The 10653-nt window shown below is 37.2% G+C and overlaps 1 protein-coding gene across 1 annotated transcript; it reads right to left on the bottom strand.

Moving 5' to 3' along the window:
- Positions 1 to 4436: 4436 nt before the first annotated feature.
- On the bottom strand, positions 4437 to 10300 carry LOC112293080 (uncharacterized). The gene is made up of 14 exons (XM_024542145.2): positions 9898 to 10300; positions 9511 to 9705; positions 9191 to 9265; positions 8897 to 9064; positions 8448 to 8605; positions 7976 to 8194; positions 7664 to 7790; positions 7001 to 7189; positions 6632 to 6727; positions 6263 to 6444; positions 5968 to 6087; positions 5552 to 5777; positions 4933 to 5276; positions 4437 to 4794 (listed from the first exon to the last, which is right to left on the bottom strand). Exons 1-14 carry the CDS (start codon positions 10093 to 10095, stop codon positions 4629 to 4631), a joined length of 2463 nt encoding a protein of 820 aa, XP_024397913.1. The 5' UTR covers positions 10096 to 10300; the 3' UTR covers positions 4437 to 4628.
- Positions 10301 to 10653: the final 353 nt, after the last annotated feature.

The following is a 10653-nucleotide window of genomic DNA, read 5'->3' as shown; positions in this document are numbered from 1 at the left end:
AACTCTATACTTTACAAAAGGTATTAAAAATCCTATGATGGAGTTTGAAGATGTATTAAAAAATAAACTTTCAAAAGAATTTTCACCTAATAGATTGATAGATCATAAGATAGAATTAATTTTAAGTATACAACCACCAAGTTTGACACCTTATAGACTGAATCAAGTAGAATTAAGTGAACTTAAAAAACAACTCAATGAATTGTTTGAAAAAGAATATATTAAGCAAAATAAATTTCCATTTAGAATCTTAGTCCTTTTTATGAGCAAGAAAGATGGAAAAATGAGGATGTGCATTGATTATAGAGCCTTAAATAAAATCACTATAAAACAACACTAATCACTTCTAAGAATTGATGACTTATTGGATAAATTGGATAGTAATAAGTATTTTAGTAGAATCGATCTTAAGAATGGTTACTATTAAATAAAAATTGATCAAAAAGACATAGAAAAAATTGCTTGTATAACTAAATATGTTTTCTATGAATTTGTAGTAATGCCTTTTGGATTGTATAATACTCTTGCTATCTTTATCACTTTGATGAACTTTTTCTTTTATATGAAAAGTGATGAATTTATGGTAGTTTATATTGATGGAATTTTAGTATTTTTTAAGAATAAAAAAGAATATAAGCTATGTTTAAAAATAATCTTAAAGAAACTAAGAGATAATCAACTCTTTGCCAATTTGGAAAAAAGAATTTTCTTCTTAGAAGAGTTGGAATTCTTAGGACATATTATTAATGGAGATGGACTAATACAAAACTCAAAGAAGATAGAAGCATTGAAAATCTAAGAGGTACCAAAAATACAAAAATAAATAAGAAATTTCTTAAAACTATCAAATTATTATAGAAAGTTCACAAGAATTTTTTCAAAAATTGCTAGGTCTCTTATAAGTCTTTTGAAAAAGGATAACAAAACCATAAGGTGAGGTTTGGAATGTAAAGAGTCTTTTCAAGAGATAAAGAATACTTTAATATCAAGTAGTATTTTGTTCTATTTTAAATTTGATATGGAATTTGAAGTCCATATAGATACAAGTGATTTTGCAATTAGAGGAGTCTTAATTTAAGAAAGAAGACTTGTAGCTTTTGAAAGTAAGAAGTTAAGTCGGAGCCAATTGAGGTAGCTAATACATGAAAAAGAATTATTTGCAATAGTACATTGCTTGAAGGCTTGAAAATACTATTTGAAAAGTAAAAAAATAAAAGTACATATAAATAACATTTCTTTTAAGTACTTTACTTCAAAAGCAGAAGCCTCTCCTAAAAAATTGAAATAGTATGATGTAATAGTTTCAATGGATATTGAACTTATTTACAAATTGGACAAAGATAACTTGGTCCCAGATGCACTAAATAGAAAGGAAGAATTCATAGAAGAAAAGTTTCATGATACAATGATACTAAAGATAAAAGTATATTACAATGATTCTCTACTTATAAAAGTCATTAAAAAAGATTATAAATAAGGTGAGGATGCACTTAAAATAAGAAAAACATTTGCTCAAACTAAAGCTACAAGAGAACATAGAAGACTTACACGAGTCTCCTTTGTAAAAAATGGACTTATTTGATGTAGGCAAAGTAGATTCTATGTACAATAAGACAAATAGAGAAAAAAATAATATATAAAATATATGACTCTCCATGTGGAAGACATAGAGATGTGAAGATTACACTTAAAGATGTGAAAAAATCTTATTATTGGCCTTCTATACGAGAGAATGTGGACCAATATGTAAGAAGTTGTTTGATGTGTTAAAGAAATAAACACTATATACAATCAAAGGTGGATTTCATAACTAGCTTACTAAAGTGTGATGAATGTTTTTATTTATTTATTTATTTATTTATTTATTTTTTATTGATAGATTTCTTATATGGAGTGCCAACCTCAATTGTGAGTGATAGAGATGTGAGATTTATAACTCAATTTTGGCAACATGTTATAAAAAAGTTAGGTTTCAAAATAATACTAACAACTGCTTGGCATCTACAATGAGATGGCCAAATTGAAAGGCTCAATGGTTTTCTTTCAATATACCTGAGGCACTGTGTAATAAATAACTATAAGGATTGGATCAAATGATTGCTTATAACAGAGCTCAATTATAATATTATTCCAAAAAAATCCTTAGGAAACACATCTTTCCAAATAGTTCATGGTTTGAATGCACTTAAGCCAATTGACTTGATAGGAGTTAGGCAAAGTGATGAAATAACTTTTGGCTTCTATTCAACAGAAGGAGTAAGGTAGATGGCCAAAAGAGAGACCATAATAAAAATTGCCAAAGTTAGCCTTGAGTTAGTTCAAAGAAGATATAAGAAACAAGCTAATAAATAAAAAAGAGATGTGCACTATGTAAAAAGAATCAAAATATAGTTGAATACAAGTAACCTCACTTATCTAACACATCTCATTTTTAAGTGGACTCAAAAGTAGACATGTCTTTATGAAGTTAAAAGAGTGTGACACAAGAATATGTATATCTTGGACATATCAAAGAGATTGAAGTAGCATCCGATTTTCTATATAAGTATTTTTTAAAAATTTGTGGAAGATGTGAGAGACTTCTATATAAAGAAGATTAAGATTCTAGCTCAAGAAGAGATGTGGAAACAAACTATGGGTCAAGTAGAAGCAATGCTTGATAAGAAATGTATGAATGTGAGAGAAATTCAATACTTGTGTACTTTCAAAGGTTACCATCTACTTGAGTTCCAATGGATAAATAAAAGGAACTTGAGACATGTGCAAGGATTAGTTATGGCTTTCAATAAAAAAATATGTGACTATAAAAGACCAAAGACCACAATGAAACATATCAAAAATTACCAAGGTGATTCTTTGATGAAAGTTAAAAGAGGCAAATAAAGGTGATCAAGCAGATAGAGACATTTTCACTCTAAAATGGAAGAGGGTCACAATCCTATGTGACAATAAAAGATACATAGTTATGAGCCAAAGTATGGAAGAACCATAAATAACACTAAATGAACAAGACATGTTGGTGGAAGATACTACTTAGAAAAAGTTTAAAAAAATAAGTTCCAAAAGACAATAGTAGAAGAAGTTTTCAAGAGATGAAAGATTTGAAAGGATTCCAACCCAAGGAGACTTTGTAGAAGGAAACCTTAAGAAGTTATGAAGTGGTAACAAGATTTTTAGCAATTAGGACTAATTGATTGGCCTTTCCTAAATGGATTTCTCATTGAGTGATTGCAAGTCACTTCCATAGAATAAAAAAGGGTATTAAGATAAGGCAAGTCTTACTTAAAGAATTCAATAGTTATGGCAAAGTCTAAGTGAGGATGCAAGTCATCATGATTCATATTAGAAAGTGTAAACTTTCAAATCAAAGAATTGGAAGAACTTAAGAAAGTTGGAAGCAAAAAAAGAAATTGCACAAGAAATGTGAAAAAAGAATAGCATTCCATTTCAAAAAGCAATGAAGGAAACCTCAACTCCTAAGAAAAAGAGGAATAAAGTTGAAGCTAGGTAGAAAAGAGCCTTCAAGCTATGTAGAGAAGGAAAGGATATAGTGCAAGATATCTTCTAGAAGTATATTTCTAGAAAAAATAGCCTCTTCAACAAAAATGTCAAATTGTGTGTCAATGAAGACATTGACTTTCCAAAGTGAAAGAAGGTATAAGGGTCAAAAAAGTTTGATCCTTTTACCTACTTATTGAAACATTTTGTAAGAAAAAAGAAGTTAAGATTTAATGGTCAAGACACTCTCAATGTGCATGGGAGTGTTGTGGCAAGTTAGCAATGGAGAGGTTGTAAGGGCCACCTTCTTCACTCCAAGATTCACATAGTGTGGAGGCACCATGTGGAGTGAGGAAAAATTAGAACTTGGAGATGAGTCTCAGGTGCTTCAAAAGAAGGTTCTATGACCTAACTCCTTTAGCATCTAAGTTGCGATTTAGACTTAGTTTAGAGAGTTGAAAGTCACCTCGGGAGTGAAGGGAATCACTTGAGACAACTCCCAAGCATAAGTGACAAATGACTGCATTACAATATAAAGTTGTGATGGAACCCTAAAGTCACAACATGCTGCAACCTCAAGTTGCAACACATCTTGACACAAAGTTGTAATGCAATTGTTTCCAAAACTAAATTCTACTATTGATTCCACGTTGTTTCAAGATCAAGTAGAGAATTCTAATGGATTGTTTTGAGACTGTTTTAAGATTGTTTTTAAGTGAGTAATGTTGTTTTATTAGGTATTTTTAAAAGTGAAAAGAAGCTCAAAGTGAGGCGATGTTACAAAAATTGGCATGAAATCAATGGCAATATTATTGCTTCGTATCGGGCATGAATCATCCATCTCCCAACTCTTGGCTAAATTCTTATTGAGATGTAAGTTGTTATTTCTTTCAACTTATAATCTTTTTAATAGCTCATTCAATCAATAAAAAAAGAAATAACAATGCAGTTTAAATTGGCTATTGAACATGGTGCTTTATACATACAAGATGCAGATGTGCAAACACTACGTTGTCCGTGCCTTAAATCGTCTTTATGAACTGTTGAAAACTTGGGCTATCCAAGATGAGTTGGAGTCAGAGGGCGAGCGAGGAAGAGGGAAGGTCTAACTTTAGACAAACAGATGAATATCATCGCTCTGAAGAAGAGAAATATATTACCAAAAAGTACACGAGGAATCCAGCTACTAGAATTCCACCGTAAAGGAATGTCTGTGTGGACTGCACTGCCCTCGCATAAATAACTTTGCAGCACCGCATAGTATCCCTCTCCGATGCTATCATGTGTTCTACATAGCTGCATACAAAACAGGAACACGCAATCAGTAAATGTTTAACAGAAAAAGCAAGTATTTTAAAGCACATCACTACAACCACACTTGTTGGCACGCCAATATAACAAGGACTGGAGGATCGCTTAAAAGTGACTTCTTACTCTTGGGTAAAAAGAGCAGACTGCATGACAGTGGAAGCGTTTCCTAGGGCGTCCTTGATTTGGTGATCGTAAAGAAGGGATGACAGTTGCACCAGCTGATCCTCCAAAGTGGACAAATAGTTCTCCAACCTCTCCATTTTTTCATGTGGTAGGGGGGCTGGCAAGGCGGTTGTTTTCTTATAGAACTTGTCAATCCATAGCTCTACTTTGTTTTTCTTCTTCTCGCCTTTAACTTCTTCTCCCATAGGTGTGCGAAGGTGCTCACTGATAAATGCTTGGATGTTATCAGTGGACTCTCTTATAGTTTTCAACGCGACATGCATGCGGGCATAGACTGCATTACGCTGCACCATATCAGCCACAGGCACGCAATCCTCAGAACGATCACACAATATGCAAATACCCTGCAGGTACAAGGTTTGAAAAGAAACTTACAACATCGCGGAGACAACTTTGAGCCAAACAAAAACCTATGCAGAAAAATGCTCGGAACACAGCCAAAAAGCCATGAACTCGAGAAAGATAACTAATCATGGCGTGGTGGAACCGCAGCCGTGATATAGTATGACCTGAAATTAAAATGAAGTGGAAAAGGAAACACGTATCAACACAGGCTCACCCTTGCAGTGTCACGCAGCATGTGGCTCACGGTAGACGTATTTGAGAAGGGGCCGAAGGGATGGTGACCTGAAGCCCAAAGCCAATCAAGGATAGGGCGATCATGTATATGTGATGCCCTCTCATAGGGTGCTACCAGTCCACCAACTACAGCCGCAAGCCCGGCTATTATATGACGTTGTGGAGAATTTGGTGTTGCTTTCATTCTTTTTGTTTCTGACACAGCACTACCACATTCAAACAGCTAATGTGAGGAAGTACGAACATCAATACATTATCAATTTTGTACGACTAAACAAAGGTGCCTTCAAAATTCTACAACTGCGTAGCAAACGGTCTACTGTACTTGAAAACATGACTAGAAATATTGAAAGATAGCACGATATATCAAAATGTGAGCAGGCCTGTAAGTCTAACCTGAGAGTTATAGGGCCTCCAGAATGTTGGAGGACGAATACAGCGTCATGACTCACCCACATGAGATTTTCTCCTTCCATCAGAAGCTGTGGATCCACTCCCTCCAAAGACAAGACAAATCTGCATCACACCCAAACACCAATCTTGAGAACTTCAGGCCTTCAACAATATACTTATTGTATCACAAAACATGCATTTCACAATCGGAACATACAGGCATGAATTGTCATAAGACTTGAAGGTGTAATCGGACGATACATATCTATATGTACTAATGTTGTGTGTATATACTTACACAGGGATTACTCGGGTACCGTGAGACTTAGAAACTGGTGCTACCAAGTCTGAAAGCTTGCGATCTCGACCAGTCCTTTTGGCATCCTTTTCCTGTGCACTCTTTTTGCCGTATGGGTACCTTAGCTGGCGTGATTTTACCACAGTGCCCTCTTCATTTTTGGGCGGTTCCTCCCAGCCATGCTATTATATTTGAAAAAAATCACACATCAGAAAAGTCCTTGATTTCTAGAAATCATGAGTTCTTACCATACAAAATAACAGACGGTAGAACTGTATAAAACATACGTAACCTCTTAATATATAAAGACAAGATGACTAAGATAATGAATCTACAATAGTTATAAACTGAAAAAGACGACAACCTTACCTGTGGTTGCCTGTGTCTGAAATACCTCGTAGAAAGTTCTGGGTCAGCCATTTCTAGAATTCCTGCAGCAAGTACATCAGCAGAGTGTCGCATTTCCTGCATAATCAGAACATTGAATCTTAGACCTGCCCAACACTTATGATCCTGTTCGAAGATCATGTTCCAGGTCAATCTTAACTTCAAATCCTCCTGTTACTCTTAAGCAAAGTTGTATTAACCTACGCAATCATGATTTATTTATTGTTTTTATTTTTTAAAATTTATCATTTGGAGGGAGGGAGGGAGAGAGTGTGTGTGTGTGTGTTTGAGCCATAATCCATTCGAGCTAAACCATAAGAAATGTATCACGCTTGAATATGTGCGACATACCTCTCGCAGCACAGCTCCGTCGAGAAAGGTCAAGGTTCTAACGTGAAAGCGGCCATCTGACCGTGTGTCATGAGTGGACATTCCTCGCATGGCTTTTGCCACAGCCATGGCCAGGCGTTCATGATCATGTAAACTGTGTATCCCTGCCACAACCATAACTTCTTGCCGAGGCTGCAGCATCCCCTTCACCTGCAGAATCACACTTAACACAACATGATTACCTAACCAGAAAGCAGCCTGAGCGATGTGGGCTAGCTACCTTTCAACACAGCACATTCACTCTGTAAAATAAATTCAAAATCTATAAATATAAAGAAAATGCACATATAACTTGGCGTTAGGACCTTTTGAATAATTAGGTGTTTCATAGTAGGTCTAAATTGCACCCCTCCGCTGATGACATAATTTCATACATTATCATTGCCTACAGATTGACAACCTGAAATCACAATCTGCCAGAGTAAAAAGCGTTCAATTGAGACTGAAATGCTTCATAACGACTTTTTATCAGATGAAAAACATCTCAAAAATCTAGTAAATTGGATTTTATTCGCTTTATCAGCCAGGTTGAAATTCTAAAATGAAAAAGTTTATGTTTGAATCAAACTTGTGGTAAACTCAGGAGTTCAAAACCTCAGTAAGGGCCTGTACTGTCAAGCTAACCTGATGTCTGATCGCATCCACATCTATGCTGTGGTTATTTCCAGGTTGAAGTACGCTATAATGCAAATGGTTTCGCAGAACGATAATGGGCACCAACAAGCGTGATGATACATCAACAGTTTCAAACCTGTCAATCTCACATAAGTAAATCAGCTGAGATTGGTGCTTATTCCTGCCTTGTTCGAGTGTACAAAATACTTCGAAACAGCAAAAACTAGATTGTTACATGGATTTAAAAATATATGCAGTAGCTGAATGAGATATGATGCTTGTATTTGCTGGTCAGGGAGCATTGAGCTCAGTGCATACTACCTGACATCTGGGGCGATGACGTGCTCCAGAGCAGACACTATTGTTCCAGATATTTGACCACAAAAAACGTCTTCTACCAAGGAAGGGTTGACAACGGGACTACGCGCAGGAAGTAAAAGGTGCTGGAGTCTGGGTACTGTTCTGTGTCCTACACTCCCTTCCTCTGATTCCAGTCTCCCGTATGAGCAAGGTCCCGCTGAAATGTCAATTACCGCATACCTACATAGAACAATGTCAAAAGAAGGTCAAGCAAAAGAGTATATGTATGAAATATGATAGAGCTGGTGAACTATGTCCAGTGTTGTAAGTGTTCCCACCAGCTCTTCTGGCAGGCCTCAATTTTAAGGTACCAACCAAAATTTGATGGACTTAAAAACCTCCCAAGTCTGCTGAAATACCAACTGCTACCATCTCATTCAACGTAGAGACATCCATCAGAAGACGCAACATCAACTCTCACGAAGTTCCACACCTTCCGTGACTAAGCCAGACTTGCGAGGCAGCACCTCCATTGTACCGATACCGATAAACATAGCCAGCTTCTTGGTTCTGAAATTGCTCAGCATTGAGTTCGGAAAGGCTGTCAAAACCAAGGGGTTCTCCGGTCATATTTTTCGGGTCCATCCGGGCCTGCAAACACTCCACAGTAAGTTCCAATGTGGCATGTCACGAATCAGTCAGAAGCTGGACAAGATTGTCTTTCAAAATGTCCAACGGTTAACTCTTAGTAATTCCTACATCGTTGGAACAAACATGGTTACACTTTGAAAACCCCAAAGTGTACTAAAATCATCCTAGTAGCTATTATGATTCCTGAGTCTAAATTATTTAACAAGACGTAACCTCTCGTTCGCTAACAAGAATGGTTAAAATATCTAAGCTCAGACTTTATAGAGCAAGATCTTAGTACAGCAAGCATACCTTGTCGAGGTTGAGTATGAAAATTGCGTTTGGTAAGGCTCTGTTAGGGTCAAGGTCCGCACTCGCATCTGCCGGAAGTCCAAACAAGTAACTATAGAGCCTATTAAAAGTTGGTTCCACTGCTGTTGCTTCGACCTCAAAACATGGAACTTCCTTACCAAATTCACTCTGCAACCATTACGTTAAGAAAAGGTTTAGATAAAGTTCAACCCGGTCACAGGAAAGACAAACAAATGAATAAATTTCGAGGCATGGAAGCATACGTTCTAGCATAATGCTGATTGAGTACTGTACCTCTCTAGCTACACCTTTCTCTACCATCTTCTCCCTGATTTCATATTCCGTCGCAAGGAGTTCCGTTCGGCCGACCTGAAAAAGAGCCGCATGGCAAAATAATTCTCTTAATCTCGAAATAAAGAACCAAATAGAACAACCAAATACATAAGGCTCAAAATCATGCCGAGTAAGTATACGACCACACGCCAATGACCAAGAAAAACCCTAGACGCCCTGAACTCTAGAGACAGTCTGCGCCATTATGAATTATTGAGCACATTGAGCACATTGGGCTTCACAAACACCAAGTTGATACCTAGGTTATCTGCAGAACTTACAGGTACGATATTGTAACTTATGTCGAATTCAATGTCCAGCATTTCGCCCGTTTCCATACAAGAGGGTCGATGCGTAGGAAAACTTGACTTCATGTGCTGATGCAATTTGTCGTGATCCAGGTGGAATCGATAACCCCCATCGTTCATGAACCCAATCAGAACAACGTTGACCTCGAGTGCCACTGGAAATGGAACCTGAATGCCATCAAAATTCATAGTATCAAACCCAGCTCAGCGCTAGTTAAAACATGCCCCCCCTTGCGTGCAGCCCAAACCAGCCAGCCAGCTCCGAAATTTCCAACAATTACCGTGAAACCTATCGACATAAACCATGTCAGCAAAGCAACCCACACGCGATCGAGCACAAGCAAAAGGGAGGGCGCGCACCTGCGCACGAGAGTGAAGCAACTCGTGAGTCATCCTCCGCACATTGTCCTTGTGGTCTTGGAAATTGCCATGATGCCATTGTGGGTGCCCAGGGTCTCTCCGGAAGGGATCTGTCACCGCTCCAGCTTCCTTCAACGATGCAAGAAGCGGCAAAATTGCGACTGCGATTGCCACAACCGTCCACCTCTCCCCCACCATCGCGCCTGCCACGAAAGCCAAAACCACGATTCCTGACCCAACCCACCCACTCTCTGCAGTCACGCCTGCATCACTTCAGCCACCACCACCCACAACATTACTCCTCCATCAGCTCCTCCTCCTCCTCGTTCTTCTCCTTCCTCGCTCCAAATCTCGCCCCACCCCTGCTCGTAAACCACTTCGCAGATCACCCAACTCTATTGCTTCCTCGGACAACGACGACGACGAAGACTTCTCCTTCTCTGAACCACAATGACCACCACAATGACCGCGGTGTGAACGGGCCTTTCTATGGTCCTCCATGTCAGGTGTTTGGAAAATTAGTGACTACTACCAAATCAAAATAATTTCTTTGATAATGTAGGGAAGATATTATATAGATGGTACCTATATTCCATACATTCACATAATTTTTACATACTTTTATTTACTTAAAATAATAACATCTTATTTTTTTAATGAAATAATATTATAAGATTGATTTTTTATTTTTTTATTTTATCAAAAACAGGATAAAAAAATATGATATTTTCAAGAATTATCCAAATATTGTAGATT

Source organism: Physcomitrium patens, chromosome 16, assembly GCF_059467195.1.
Source record: "Physcomitrium patens ecotype Gransden chromosome 16, ASM5946719v1, whole genome shotgun sequence".
NCBI classification, from domain to species: Eukaryota; Viridiplantae; Streptophyta; class Bryopsida; order Funariales; family Funariaceae; genus Physcomitrium; species Physcomitrium patens.
The sequence above is the reverse complement of the archived record's forward strand: the minus strand, read 5'-3'. Positions and strand labels throughout refer to the sequence as shown.